This window comes from Notothenia rossii, assembly GCF_949606895.1.
Source record: "Notothenia rossii genome assembly, chromosome: 1".
NCBI classification, from domain to species: Eukaryota; Metazoa; Chordata; class Actinopteri; order Perciformes; family Nototheniidae; genus Notothenia; species Notothenia rossii.
Window position 1 is genome coordinate 56,349,028 of NC_136912.1, and position 16,146 is coordinate 56,365,173.

General features: G+C 40.3%; 2 protein-coding genes across 24 annotated transcripts in view; one reads left to right on the forward strand and one right to left on the reverse strand.

Annotated features, from left to right (window-relative positions):
* Window positions 1–7,256, reverse strand: part of kif1aa (kinesin family member 1Aa) — a gene marked incomplete at its 3' end in the record, with an annotated part of 64,594 nt that extends 57,338 nt beyond the window's left edge. For 22 of the 23 annotated variants that reach the window (XM_079691559.1, XM_079691551.1, XM_079691553.1 and 19 more), the window contains exons 1-2: window positions 6,929–7,256; window positions 4,642–4,809 (exon numbers count right to left, since the gene is read on the reverse strand). In XM_079691559.1, the coding sequence (XP_079547685.1) occupies window positions 4,642–4,747 (106 nt within the window). In that variant the 5' untranslated portion in view covers window positions 4,748–4,809; window positions 6,929–7,256. The remainder of the gene's footprint in view (window positions 1–4,641; window positions 4,810–6,928) is intronic. The other variant, XM_079691552.1, reaches the window with a different exon arrangement.
* A 231-nt stretch (window positions 7,257–7,487) lies between these two features.
* LOC307035414 (uncharacterized protein) lies at window positions 7,488–10,788 on the forward strand. The gene is made up of 3 exons (XM_079674690.1): window positions 7,488–9,628; window positions 9,919–10,068; window positions 10,310–10,788. The coding sequence occupies exons 1-3, from the start codon at window positions 9,464–9,466 to the stop codon at window positions 10,400–10,402; spliced, it is 408 nt and encodes a 135-aa protein (XP_079530816.1). The 5' UTR covers window positions 7,488–9,463; the 3' UTR covers window positions 10,403–10,788.
* Window positions 10,789–16,146: the final 5,358 nt, after the last annotated feature.

Below are 16,146 nucleotides of genomic sequence, written 5' to 3' on the forward strand. Positions count from 1 at the left end.
GCTTACTCGTCTCTGATTGCGGTATGATTCATACAACACGAACCCCCTCCCATACCTCCAGCACCGGAAAGCGAAGCGCCTCGCACTCAGAGAAGGTAATGACTTTAGTGTGGCAGATCTGGGCAGAATGTATGAGTGTTACGTTGAGACGTGGGAAAGAGCTTCCTTTTATAATTGCACTGAGCGGCATTGCTGACGTTCTAAGCGGTCACAGTCTGCGTGTCACAGTAATCCCCACCTGAGGCCACTTTGAGCACACAGCACGTCTCCCATCTTCATCACACTCCTTTTACTACCTGTTTTCTCTTTTTAAACAATGGAAATGTTGACTTCATAGATAACGCCAGGTCTAGAAGTCATGTAATTAGACGGGATTCAAAATCAACCCTTCCAAAGGTGTGCTCACACAACACAGGAATCCAATATGTCATGTAAAGCAGACCACTGATGTTCATCTTCAGAGTTAGCATTATAGTCTTTACAGCACAAATCACCACTTCTCATAAGGGAAACAATGAGTCAAAAAAAAGTTATGCACATTCTTCAGATTTTATGAGCCTGCTACCCAAAGTGTGATATTAATACCCAAAATTCAATCCATCCAAAAAATAAGACTATGTAGAATAAATGGAAACATGCTTTAACCTTGTTAAGTGAACTATGTGGAGTGGCAGAATGCTTCAGCCACTTAGCATGAATTAATGACTGAAAACAGACACCACAGACTTGACACTGGTGCAGTAACATAGTATCATGCAGTCTGTAGTTTTGCTTATAATCCTTGCCAGCCGATAGTTGGATGTTAGTGGGGCTGCCATTAACTGTTATTTTCTTTCTCAAATAATATGCCAAATATGTATTGGAATGTTTGAACATTAAGTATCTGAAAGACAGAAAATCTGAATCTTTCAAATTCCTTGTTGACATGGTAATATTTCTTGATTTGTCCAACAAGAAGTGCAAAAACCCTTGAATTATTAATTGTAATAAGATACATGAAAACAATAACATGAGCACATATTAAGATTTTTAAATCTGGTACCTGATATTTGCCTAAAAAATAGCTTCTAATTATTTGAGGATCGCAAGTATTTTCCATATGTTAATATAACATTAGTGCATTCTTTTTTTTATTGTATGGGAATTTGAAAAAATAAATATACTGTATATATTTGAATGTACTGTATGTATTGCAAAGTGTCTGCCTTCTACTTCCAGTAGGTGCGATATACTGCTATGAAGACACTTGATTCACTTCAGGTTCTTTAGGTCATATGCACAATAATTACGAAGAAGCAGTCACTGGCAATCCAAATCTGAGACCTCAGTTTTCCTCAAAAAATTCAATAAAACAAGTTTAGTAGTATTTGACTAAAGCACACTTATGCTCGTCTCTATAACAGTCAGTGATGACCAAATCCTTGTTCCTATTCAATTGGTGATTATCTGCTCCAGTTTAATTTGAGCTGTTATACATCATATTTTCAGCATCCTGGAATGGCATGTTGTCTTCATGAGTGTGAGTGTGATGCTGCTCAGACTCTTACGGCTGACCTGCCCCGGTCAAAAGGAGGAAATGTGGCTGTGTCAGCAGGTCTGGCAGAGGGGATGTGAACCCACTGACAGAGGCTGGAGCAGAGCCACGGAGAGGCTATATTCAGCAGCACTGGATGTGTGTGCTCTGCTGATTCATGCTGGACTTTTATCCAGGTTTATAAAGCCAAAGTCTTTAAGACGACAAGACGACTGTCTATGCCAAAATTATCATTATGGAGTAATATACAATATGCTAATTTGCATAGAAGTTCAAAGAAAAAGTATGAATCTACTAATTTTTCCCAAAATAAATGAGATGTTTATGAAGAGAAAGATAGTCAGTTATGAATAAAATTTCATACAAGTTGTTTTTCCTGATATAAATCTAAATCTATCCACGGAGTATACTGTATGCAATCAAAACCCTTTGAAGAGAGGCTTCCTTTTCTGCAGGTCTGTCCCTGCATCTTAATTAAGCAAGCGTGGGAGGGGAGATCTCTCACACAACCAGATTACTGCCATTCTCTGCTTTGTGGGAACCGGGGTATTGACCCACTCTTAAGTGACAGAGAGCACAAAGCAGAGAGTGAGACGCCCACAGAAAAAAACACTCCTTCTTCTTCTATGTTTCCTCGGCACAGAGTACTAAAAGACAAGGAGGCATTTATACCCTGTTTCTGTACCCCCTCCAGACACTGCATCCAATGGGCTCTTTCACAACATCAGTCTGTTCACAGCCTCCAGCCCAAATCCAGAGCCTTTGACTCAGTTTGGAAGAGAATCTGCTGAAAGACCTGCAGCTCACTGAGAGCAGCTTTGTGCTCCTGGTGGGTCGGACCAACAAGTTCTCTGGTACTGTTCAATCAATCAATGTTTATTTATATAGCCCAATATCACAAATGATACATTTGTCTCAGTGGACTTCACAGTTTGGACAGAATATCAGTATGACAATACGACACCCTCTGTCCTTAGACCCTCACATCGTACAAGGAAAAACTTCTGGAGAAAACCCACAGTTTAAAGGGAAAAATGGGAGAAACCTCATCTATTTGGGGGTTACTCTTTAGTTATTCAAAATATTTCATGTTCATTTACCCTGAAACTCACTGCAATGTATCAATGTACCTTCTTGTAGAAGTGTTTTATAATGTGGGGAATAGTCAACAAGCTCCAGGATGGACTTGGGTGCAGTCCTGAGAAGAGGTTTACACATGTTTGTGTTACTTATATGTGTTATTCTAACCATTTGACTGTAATTAGATCAGAAAAACCTACTTTTCTAAAAAGTGCCAGAAGCAGCCAAGTACCAAGTATTTTCTTTGCAGTCAACTTTGAATTGTTGCCAAAATGTTTTACATGTCATGCTGTGCTTTGACGACCTGACTGACTGTGTATACAGTAGAATAAGCATCAGTACACAGTACAGCATTGTGTTGGGTCCAGGGGTTCTCCCAACAAACACTATTTAAGAATAGGATAGTGAATTTTGCAAATAATGAAAAAAACAAACATCATGCTAGCATGACAGTGGCAATACCTGAAGCTCAAGCCTTTTTTAAGTTGCATGTACTTCAATGACTTGCTTAATTGAAAACAACAAACCAACTTTGTGTGATAACAGAAATTCTAATTGCAGAAAGAATCTAACGGGACATCTCCAAGGAAATTTTTTTGGTATCCTCACTGTAAATACAGTCGCTCTGGATTACAGTGATCTCAATTCACACAGCTGAAGGAAACAAGCTGGAGGCAAAATACTCATCATCTGATTTCCACTGAAATCCTGGAGGGACTGTGTTACCATTCCAACCATTAATTGGAGATTGAAAGTATTCAGTCTAAAAGGGAGCTACATCACAAAAAGCAATACATCATACAGTTAAAATAGTCGGCCCAAAAAAGCTCCCCAGCTGGATGTCTAGTCACCCATGACATGAGGAAGGAGGGGGGAGACGGCTAAATTAGGCCAAACGGTAAATATTTCAGGAAGCCTCATCCATTATTGACATACGGCTTTACCTTCCTAAGCAGACTCCATATCGAGTATCCTTCCAGTCTCCTCTCAACCAGAGTCCTCACTCTGCACTGAATAACCCAAGCAGTGTGGGCTGCTCTCAACTTTACTTAAAAACATACAAAATATGACCACAAAAACAAATGGAGGCTGCAGGAGAGTATACTGTAGCTATGCAAGTACACAAGTGATTATATGGGTTATTTTTATTTTATTATCTGCTAACTGAATATCTCCATTAATTTCTAAAAGAAGGAAAGATGTTGAAAGTGTTGAATAAGGAGCTTTTTTTATCTTGCTTAATTTGGCCACAAATAACAATAGATATCAGGTCAGCTATGCACGGGATTATGTCACCTACAGCATGACGTTCAAGAGATTTACTGTGAAAGGGATTTCACAGTTTTCATTTGATAACTGCGAGTAATTACAAAGTTGTCAATCTTGCATAAAATCTCAACAGGATGACATTTCTCAATAGATACATTAAAATTAAGACTACAACAAACATCGGCCAAATATTTACTGAATTAATGGTTTGGAATACAATGTCAGAAATGTTCTTTTGTCCAAAATTGAAATATTTGTATGATATCAAACAGAGAAAAGAATACATTTCCAAAAGCAAGCATTTCATGCACATTTGTTATAACGAAGTAGTTTAAGAATGAATCAATTATTAAAAAATGCCAATTACTTTTTCTGTCCATAGAATAATCGATTAATCATATAGTTGTTGCATCCAGACTGTCCGTCATCTTTTTAAGAAATGAAAGCTTATTCTTAATATATTTCCTGCTTATATCATGTCTTGGGATAGGTATTGCTAGTTCACAATGCATGTCGTTAATGACTCAATAAAAAAGGGAATTTATCTTTTCCGTAATCCTCTTGTGCTGGGGGGTCGGAGGTCAAGGTCAGCAGTAGGTCAGAAAGGGCCGTCTGTTGGAGAAGGTTACAGCTTGGTGCCGTCTGAAAACCACTTCCCTTCTGATGCAGTGTGAAGCAACTGTTCTTACAATCTATGTTTATCCCTAAATTAAAGACATTACACAAATGTAACGGGTACATATAAGAGAAATACTTACTGGTGGTGTTTCCAGTCATCTGAATGATGCATTTGCTATCCTTTCCGATCTCCCTTGAATTGAAGGGGCGGACACGCACCGCCACCTTCACAGAGGCCCCTGCCATGCTGCTTTCTGTCTAGCACCTTAAGGTGCCTTCTCTAGTGCCCAGGTGTCAGGCCTGCAGGTCTGTAAAAACAGCAGATCGTAAATATTAAAATATACAATTACTCGTTTTATCTGTGTGTATCATATGCAAATGTAGGAAGAGGATTGGGGCGAGACATAAGAGAAATAAAACAATAAAAAATGTCACTTTGAAAATCAAGTCAAAATGTTGAGTTAATGGTATTGGTTAATGATTAGTTAAAATATACTTTCAGTATGTCAGCTAACGGTAGTATTGATTTACTGTCACCAGTTTGATTATTATATTACAACTATAATTAATAAAAATACATAATTTTATGCATGACACTTATTCATAAACAACAGAAACATTTCCCATGGGTTATAACTTTGTGCCTTTTTCTCAGTATGCAATGATTTAAGAAATTACAAAAATATTCCTCCTCTCATTGTTTCCCCTTATTTCTGGCCCTTATCCCGTGTATACATGACATGCTGCAACAGTCTTATGCCACCAAGACATGTTGTATTTTGTTACGTAAAAAACGGAGGACTTTTTTTACATTAGTTTTAAAGTTTTAAGAGTAGAACATTACACCTTATTGTTGACGTGAGGAGCACAAAAGAGAGGGCAGGGCTGTGTGGCTGTAACATGAAAAGACCATGCGTGGTCAGCTACAGCCGAGGGAGATGGCTAATAAAGCTTGCAGTAACAAAAGAAGTGCAGCAGCAGTTAAATGTCAGGCTACTTCTCTGGATGACAATGGCACTGAAACCAGTCACAAATCCAGGCTCTTTGCAGCAGTTAGGTTTCATTAACAACCCGTAATACTGCCTCCTAAAGACTAAATATGAACATTAAATCACAGTGTTTGATTTCTGAGGGTGGTGTCACATCAGTCTATTGAGGCTGAGCATGACTCATCATCTGTAGCGATGAGATTACAATCGTTTAATGTTTTCATCAATAAGATGTAAGAAGGAGCAATACGATACAATTAGCTTTCACTGCATGCCTCAGGTGCAAATAGTTAAAATGTAACATAACGTATAGCACATCAATAAGGCAAAATGTATTTCTTTCACTTAAATATGCCCAAGATTTAGGATATTGATAGTTGTCGCACAAATATTCAAAGTCTGTTCGTACCTGGTTAGTACATGCTTTGTGACTCATGTGTCCGTCATCATAATTGTAAATCTGCTGTGTCACCCTGCTTCCTGTTACACCCTTTTCTCCTGGCCCCAAACTGTTTAATTTGGGAGATGTACGCAGATTGTAACAATGGAAAAAAACGTATCTGACGCTATTTCGTTCTGATGTCAAATTAAGATTAATAATCCAAATAGACAGATAGAATATAAAAGATCCGTCATATAATTCAGAAAACTTTTTATATATGAAATGAGAGAATGAAGATAAAACGTAGATGGTTAATTTGTACATGTGCTCAACCACTGCAACATAATATATTTGGTAAAAAAACACAAGAATGCAAATTCATAAATCATAACATTATAATCTGTTAGCTCCATCAACCATCATCATAATCTCACAGTGGTGCTCAGACCATCAAATGATGATGCAGCTCAGCTGGGCGGACACCATCTTCCCGGCGACAAAGGCTAATATAATATAATGTTTCATGCCACATTGGTTTGTGTTCAAACATAACGACAAACAATTTGACCTTGTCACCCCAAGAAAAATAAAGATTTATCTGGTAGCTTTTTGGCATGACAGCAGGTTAACGCTAGTTTAGGGCCCATAGGCTTTTAGGTTGGGCTCAAACTGACACTTCACTGCCGTCATGACTTTTCCTAAAAAATATATTGCGTCACCTTCAGAGTTTATGATATAGGCTAGCATCTTCTCAATAATAGCTGAAGGAACAACACGTCTTTACCTTTCGCCCAATGACAGAGCATATTTTCCAGTTATCCTGCTCACAGAAATAATATATATTTTACCAAACAGTACACACTATAAAATAATATAATGTTCTGTGTGACAGTCCTCCTCCTGTCTTATCTTCTCCGACACTGACAGCCTCCTCAATGGCCGCACCCTATGCTCATCTCTTCCCAGGAGATTTAACACCAAGTAGTAAATAGGGACTGTCTCGTTAAAATTGCATTACCGGCGGGACAATGGGAAAATGCAAAAAAGGTAACCTACCTACGCAGTGCCAGAAACGTTTGTCTCCCGTGTAGAGACTGTTTATCAGGGGTCGTTTGTCTTGTTTAGCTCCGAGGCTACTTCCCCCTCCGCCGGTGTCCTCCAGCTCTGCCTCCCGCTAGCAGCCTCTCCTCCCCATGAACACCGAGGCGCTGAGGTTACGACTGACGGTGTCAGTGTGGGACCCAGAAAGGTACGGAAGGTGACCGGTCGGTTGATTGGATGTTCGGCCGCTTCTTCACACTCTAAAACGGTCAAAATGACCCTATTGTCTGGCTGCCTGTGTAAGGATGCTGGAGCTCCAATGAGCCGGTGACATCACCACGGAGGGAGGTAACAGCATCAATGCAGCAGCGGGGAGGGAGAGGGAGAAGTAGGAGGAGAGAAGGGGAGGGGAGGGGGATGCTGGGAGCAAGATAAGTCCTGCTAAAACACTACCAGGGCCCAGGGGTGAAATGTAAATGTAACTAAGTACATTTACTCGAGTACTGTACTTGAGTTTTATTAAAGGTCTCCCATTTTACTATTTTTCCACAATATATTATAGGTTGTAGTGATCACTAATTATCTAGGTTACATAATTCACTCATGGAACTATGGGTTTACTATGGTATTGTTTCCACACGGACACATATGATGTTGACTACTTATTGTGTGCCCCCCTTTCTTCTTTCCCTTCTCGCCTCATGCACACGGACTGAGGCTCGGTGCGCCCTCCGCGGAATGCTAGAGGACGTCGCTCGCCATTCCCATATCGTTTCGGCGCTGGGAGACAGCAAGCCTTCCGACCACATGAAGACGATACACGACCTGCTAGGTACGGAAGAACCCGACTTCTTGTTCATGGGACTGTTTCTTCGGGACATGCGGAGCCTGTCCATGCTGCGCTCGCTAACAAGGCTAGTGTGGAGCCCCGTGCTTTAGCTGAAGAAGCTGACCGGTTTTTCCTGGCCGCCCAGGGATTTACCCCTGGGGTGCTGGCCACTACACGTAGCGGCACCTTCCCTGGTAAAGGCACGCCGCCTGGCAGAGACTCCGGGGCCGACGACATCGAATAACGGCTACCGGCTTGCAGCTAACGGCCGTCGACAGCGGCTAACAGCTAACGGCTTACAACGACGACTGACGGCTAACAACGACAGCTAACGGCTAGCTACGGCTAACAGCTAACGGCTAACAACGGCAGCTAACGGCTAACAACGACGACTGACGGCTAGCAGCTAACGATGACTGACGGCTAACGGCTGGCTGCTTCCATGTGTTAATATCTGACTGTTAAAATCTGCTAAGCCCACAGGGGGGCCCCCCCCAACGTTTTTTTTTTAGACTGTGTCTCAGGGCTTCTTAACATTTATGAAACTATTAATATGTAGCACCGGATTAACGGGAATAATCTCAGCTAACTGAAGATATGAACCATTTTTACCAAAACAAAACACAAGTCTCATAAGAAGCGTCTAATGGCACGTTTCCACTACAGCGCGGAGCCCCGTTTAAGAGGGCTTCGACATCAGCGGATTGTGTCAGAGTTCCCGTTAGCCGGTAATTACCGGACTATGACCGGTAAACTATGCTGAAGACCGGCAAATCTAAATCTCTCTGGTCAAAGTGACCGGTCAAAATAATTTCCCCTTAGCGCAATACCGCACCAGTTGTGCAACTTGCGCCACTTATGTGACAGACAAAATAGTATGTGACAGACAACAATAGTCAATTCTAATGTCTAACACGTAATGTGGAGAAAGAGATGTCCTGTATGGGTTGATTGTGCGTTGATCTGTTGGTAATGCCTCGGGGTTCCGGTGGGCATGTAAACAAATGCATAATGCTGCGCTATACTTTGTGGCCTCACCCGGTTGCATAGCGACACTTATTGTTTAGGTGTCTTTTAATAAGCAGGTAGTCCTATAATTAGCTAAATCTGATCAATATGGACATAAACGTTAGTGAAGTCTAAACTGACGGGAGAGAGAGAGATCAGCTGTTGCTGACGAGTCGACACGCAGCTCCGCATGATCACATGCAGCGGTGAGCGGACAAAACACACACTTCAGGTTAGAATATCACACGTAGCTATTTTAATGACCTCTCAAACTACCTAAACTAGTTATAGATATGTTTAGTTTTACTGTCGGGTCACTCATTACTGATCCGTGAGCTGCATAATAGATTGCCCGATCGGGCCACCAGCAGGTGAGGCTTCATTGCCCGAGCTAAATACTAGATGGCCCCGGGCCATCGGGCAATACTTAATGTTGAGCCCTGATATATATATATATATATATAGCGAAGCTTGCAGCATTTTTATAAACAGCATTTTTGTTAACAGAGGATCAACAAAAATGGCAAAGAAAAGCACACCGTTGTCCGCCGAGGAAGTTACGACGTTCCTACACTTTATTGTAGATGACAAGATCCAGCGGGAGCTCGACGGGACAACTCGCAATAGGAAAGTATTTCAGGAGGTCTCTACACTGAGGTGCAGAAGCGGTTACTCGAGGACTGTCTTGCAGTGTAGGGAAAAAATTGAAAAAGATGAAGAGTGAGTATCGCGTAGTGAAGGACAACAACAACACGAGTGGTGCCAGTAGGAAAAACTGGAAGTGGTTTGACCTAATGGACACCATTTACGGCCATAGACCGGCTAGCGTTGGGAGGGAGGTCTGGACTCAGCAACAGTGGTACTGGAGGCTCTGCATGGTAAGTTGTTGCTAACACTCTGTTTGCTTGAAAGCGTTGTGTCCCTATCTGTTCTAAAGCTCACTTCTAACAAAGTCTATTTTATCCTTACATTTATGTTCGACAACCCATGCTTGTATGGAGCACCGAAGGCTAGCTAGCTAGGCAGATAGCATTAGCTAGAGCTATTGTTTGCTAACACCATATGTGCCATTGTTACGTTCAGTTTTTCTTTTCGATAGTTGTTGTTGCTATTTTAGTATTGTGCTGCAGTAGTTTGTGGAATTAACAAGTCATGTTTCTGTTTCTAGATGATAACATTGGGACTAACGAGGAGGAACAGCCCTCAGCTTCAACGTCCTCTGCATCAACATCATCAACTCGACAACTGTTCGAACAACAAACCCCTACACGAGGACAGCCACAACAAACCCCAACAAGAGCACAGACACCAACGCCTAGTAAGTAGCTAGTACAATTGTGTGTGACATCCTATCATATACATATATTTATATTCATTATCAACAGGCTGGAAATTCACAATCATTGTAAACATCTAGGGCCAGAACTTTCTTTAGTTCATCCTTAAGTTGTTCTGATTATATATTTGTATTCTTATATCCTTGTGTGACCTGTACATGTCCTGTGTTTTTCATTGTTATTGCTAATTATTATTATTGCTATAATTATCTTGTCACCCAGGCAAGAGGAAATGAGGGGGAGAGGATCTGGCCCTGCTGGAACGGCAACTGGACCAGCAGAAGGAAGACCGGGCCCAGCAGGATCAGCACTTGAACCGGACCTTGGGAGAGGCGAGGGAGTTGGAAGCAGCCTTGAGAAGGGAGGAGATCGCTCAAGCAGAGAACTTTTTTTATTTAGCCTTCCTGCGCACTCTTGGCCAGGTGCTAGGGGGAATGGGCAGCTGACGTGCCCCGTCTCCTCCGCCTCTGTGATAGAACAAATAACCTCTGACTGAGATTATATTGTTTATTTACATTTGTACTTTCTTGTTTATTTTTTATATTTAAAATATTTATTTTTACAATCAATGCCATTTCTTTTTATGCTGCTGCAATACAAAAAATGTTTTTATTATTATTTGTATTGTACAATGTCATGCCTTTTTATGTTGCTGCAACAAAACACTTCCCAAATTGGGATCAATAAAGTACTTTTTGACTTATCGCTTCTTGATAAATAATTGCTCCCCAGTGATGCAAATTAGTCGCTTTTCGGCGGCTCCCGCTTTTTTAACGCTGATTTGGGTGACTTGTGTAATTCCTGGAGAACCGAAGAGTTTTCGTTTTGGGGGGCGTGGGGCGTCTATCCATCCGACTGACGGACAACTTCTCACTTCAAAAAAGAAGAAGAAATCTAGATTGCAAAATAATTAAACAAGCGAGTGCCTGTTTTTCATGGCCGAGGACAGGTTCCTTGAACACAACACGAGCGTAACGTGTATTCACGTGGTTTGTCTCGTCTGAAATGAGTGTAGACTAGACTAAAGTGCTTACGGAGAGCACCGGCGCTTCAGCTCTTCAAATATTGCAGTTCCCATAAGGAGCCGTACACACCGCAGTGTTTGCGTGGCTGTGTCTTTAGTTGTAGGCACAGTGGCGATCTGTTGTTATTAGCATCTGGTTAGCTAGCTATGCTAACGAATTTAAAGAGCTTTTCTACAACCAGGTGGAAGAGAGCTCTCTCCTGACTGAGGATCAAATAACCTCAGCTCTGTGAGGTTAAGGCACACCTTGATATGATCATTATAGTTATTAATGAGACATTAGAGACTAAATGAAAAACAGGTATAAAATACTATATGACAGTAACAAATAAGTTGTTTAAAATAACAAGAATAGAGTTTAAAAGGGGAGTTTGTTTGTTTGTAGCCTTTATTTAAGCAGGTGAAAGCCCCTTGAGATCAAAATATCTCTTTTTCAAGGGTGACCTGCAAAAGTGATTTTTAAAATATCCAAAAAGAAGAATCTGCTTACAGTTCTGTTTCATATGGGTGTTGAAAGATGTATCCATAGATCTCTTCATGTTGCTCTCAAAGTGCACCAGATTCCCACTAGAGGAGGTTAGGTGTGTCGTCGTCGTCATCGTCGTCGTCGTCGTCGTCGTCGTCGTCCCCCCAACACATTTAAATCATGTTCACATGGATATGGAACTAAATAACTTTGCACACATCTTGTGTCCACATCTTTCTGTTTTGGTGGTCATGCCACAACCGTGCACGTGAATGCATGTGCGAGTCATGGTAAGATATCTGGATTAAGAGGTTGCTTTTTCTTTGCACAGCATGAAAGGAAGGCCAAATGAATGCGCTGTGATTTTAGTATTTTTAAGCAGAGGTTGAGTTCAATAATTTGTACGGCCCTCGGAGGATGTTGTAAAAATTGAAAGGAAAAAGGTTTCCTACCCCTGCTGTAAATAATAATAAAACCCCTTGATTTATAACTTAATATCTCTGTCTCCTATTGATCTGAGTATATTATAAAGAATAGCCAGTTAATTGAAGCATTATAGCACAGGACTTTGTCAGGTAGTATATTACGGTGTTTTTTTTCTGCTTCCAATAGTTCTCTCTTTTTTCACCATACCTGTGTTTGCATCACTGGCTCCCAACAGCGATCATACAGAAAGATGGCATCATGTAGGCGCCCCTCTGCAGTCAGAAATATCATAAACACCATCATCGTCCACAATGCACTGTACAGGGGTTTATGGATTTAAGAGAATACTTATCACAGTGAAACATTTATCATCTGTTGCAATTAAAGCAAATAAGAGAATAAATACTTGGTTAAATAATACATTTTAACTCTTTTGCAGGACAACTCTGCATACTGTTTGAAATTGAGTTTGCTAGCTTGAGGTCCTCTAAAACATAACATTACATATTTTGTAATGGTGTTAACAATACATGATAAATAAATAATACATGTAGTAAAAATTGCTCAATTGTAATACCCTCGTTGTGCTAGAACTCAAACAACACATTGCTTATATATTTCAAAGAGAGCAAAAGAAAAAACCTATACAAAAGAGCGGTGCACAGCGCTTAATATTTACTTGCACTATATTTCTGTTTATCTGTTATTGTGTTGCACTGTTGGAGGAGCCTGTGACCTAAGATTGTCATTGTCATAACTACACTGTAGCTATGTTCGTATGACAAAATAAAAAACCTTGAACCTTGAGGCTGTGTCTTTCAGACGAACCATCATAATAATCATATATTATTTTATGCTGTGGATACTTTAGCCTCCATCCATGTTTAAACATTTTTACACTTGCATCTATGAATATAGTTTTGCTGTGTTTTACACTTTTGTATTTATGTTTATAGTTTGCTTTGATATTTGCTTAATTTATTAGATTATTATTATGGGGCAGTAAGTACTGGTGCTTGAAATTCAAATATTTACTGAATAGTCAATTCTGTTAACATTTTTTGTTTAAATCATTTGACAAACACATGTATGTGAAAAAAATAGATTTATTTATGTTCCATACAATGAATATTTAGGTATTACATTATACATTCTATGTATTCAGGGAGCGCATCAGACCCTCTCGTATGTCCCTGCCCTCCTCCTCTTCTGAAATACACAAACAAAAGCATACATATTTTAATACATATAAGTGGTAGCTACAATTAATTAAATACTTGAAAAAATGTGGTCGTATAGGGAGCGTGAGCCTAAACACATTGCTAGTTAGCGAACGTTAGCTTACCAAGTAGCATTGTAGTCTAGTAGTAGTGATTCGAGTCGTCCTGTAGTCTCTGCGGCGTTGTAGGACAACCAAAACTCTTGCGTCAGCTTCTTCTATACCTCGTCTTGCTATAAGCTGCCTCTTTCGAAAAAAACTTGTGCCTCTTTGTTGTGATAAGAAGCCACACAGCAAAAACAAGCAAACGATCGCTTCCACATCCTCCATTTTTGTGTGTGTTGTGTCGCATTGAAGATGACGTCACGGCAGTTTTAAGCAACGTCGCTCAGCCCGCCAAAAAGCTGATCGCTCCGCCTACACTGCGTTACTATAGATACTACCCCAGTTCCTAAACTGTAATGGAAACGCACCATAAAGTTAGCTGGTCCTAACAAGGCCTAACGAGGCCTAGCGAGGCCTAGCGAGGCCGGGCTCCGCGCTGCAGTGGAAACGCGCCATAAATGACCACTGCGCGAAAAAATGCAAACTGACTTTGGCACAGAACTCAAGATAAAGATACCCTTATTACTTATCGTAACTGCACATACAATATATCCGATTAAAGCTGAGACTCCACAGATTATATAGGTATAGTATCATCACTGAGCGATCCGAACTCGCGACAGGGGAAGCAAACACAGACATCACAACACATACCTTTACGGAGCGTTTACGGGAGATAGTCTCACCGTAGCTGTCAATCTGATCAAAAGACATGTTCAATGGCATTAAAACGAGAAAAAACGCGGCTGAATCGGTTAATCCATAGGTTAATAATGAGTCTGTCGCTTTGAAAAAATTATTTATAATCCATAATTCAATTTTTATGTAAAGATCGGTGAAAAAAAGTTAGCTGCTAATGATAGCCAACAGAGTGTATGCTCTCCATCCAGCGCTCCAAGATGAAAACATTTGGCAACAGAGCCTTCAGTGTCGCAGCCCCCACCCTCTGGAATTCTCTCCCCTCTGCAATCAGGAATGCAGACACTCTGGACACCTTCAAAAAACACCTCAAACACCATCTGTTCACTCAGGCCTTTGGCCTCAACTAATATACAGTACTCAGTAACCTGTTCCTGTTTTGTTTTCTTCAGCCTATGTATCTGTATGATTATTATTACTTTTTGTTTTGTTTTTTTGTTACTTCCCATTGTAAAGCGTCCTTGGGTTTCGTGAAAGGCGCTATATAAATTGAAATTATTATTATTATTATGCAGCTTCCGGTTTTGGCCACACGTCACTCTCACTCCTTATTTGGGAACGTGTTTGTGTGTGTAGAACGTTCCCTCGATTACATTGGCTCTAGCCGTTATAAAGAGATTTCATTCGTCAAAATCGACCAAGAGGGGCCAGAGATATGGAAAATCCACCCAAATGACCCCAGAAGTGTTTTTTTGTTGCTAAATCTTTCTAAAAAGGTCAAATTTCTCTTGTTTTGCATCAATCTTGATACAGGGTACTTATTATATGTTCTACTTTGGATTCCTAATGCTTTTAGTCTACTAACCCATCATCCAAGGGTAGTTTTCACTACAAGTAAAAAATAATTTTTGGACGGACACTATAATTTACAGTTTTTTAATATGTTCAATCTGAATTTTCTTTAAAATAAAAAACATCTATATTGATTCTAACTCTTCTACATCCAACTCAGGTTTATCATTATGTTGAGAACACAGATTATTAATTTAACCCTTTTAGAAGGGAAGATATGGTCATTTGTTCTGGGAATGTCATTTCTGAGCCTGAGACCTGAAAAACAGACTCAGGATTGAACAGGTTTTAACCGTTTTTCGACCAGGCCTGGTTGACCTCGCGTGGATCCTCTCACATTTTCGCCCACCTGTTTTTGATCGTGGACGGGACGACCCTTTTGAGCTTTTTCCGGTGCCTGAGAGGAGGTTCGATCAGACGGTCTACCTCGTGTGGACACTCGCTTTTTCACCACCTCGACTGCGGTTTCGGACGTCGCCCACATTTTCATTGGCGCACGGGTGGCGCACTTCTGGACCCCTTCTCGCCTCGACAGTTTCGGACGTCGCCCATGCTTTCATCGGCCCATGGGTGGCGCGCTTCGGGACCCTGTCTGGCCTCTTCCCTCGCCTCGGCAGCAATGTGGCAACAATCTGATCAGCTTATTTTCAGACAGATTTTTATATAAATGGATCAGGACAAAAAGTTAGAGAATCTTTTTTCCTGAAACTTTCAGAATCTCTTTACACAGGGACACATGTTTATGTATAAAAGACATTAAAAAGTGGATTTTGCATAATAGGTCCCCTTTAACAAATGATGCTACTTTATCATTTCACTCCACTACATATTTGTCAGCAGTTGTTTTACTTTTTACTGTAATAGATGTATTTGACATATTTAGTTACTAGATACTTTCCAGATTTACAGTAGGTTAATACAAAAATATAAATAGGCACATACATTATCATACATTATTATAGGCTAAGCTATCCAGTAGTGTATCAAGTAATTCAAATAAACCCAACTATTAACCAAGTACACCATTGAAGTGAACAACACATTAATTCACTTACAATTTTAAGTAAAACAATCTTGTGCTTAAATGGGCCACTCTTCACAACAAGTACTTTTACTTTTGGTACTCAACCCCTGTGTTGTCTTCCTATCAAATTGTTTCCTCCTGGTTTGACTTCTTATAAAGCATATTTGAATAAAACCCAAAACACTAATAAAAAGCGATCATTATTATTTGTACATGTTTCCGGCACTAAAATACTATAAATCTTTATCCCGACATAAAAACATTTGGGAAATCTTACCCAAGGAAAACAGGAAGGTAAAGTATA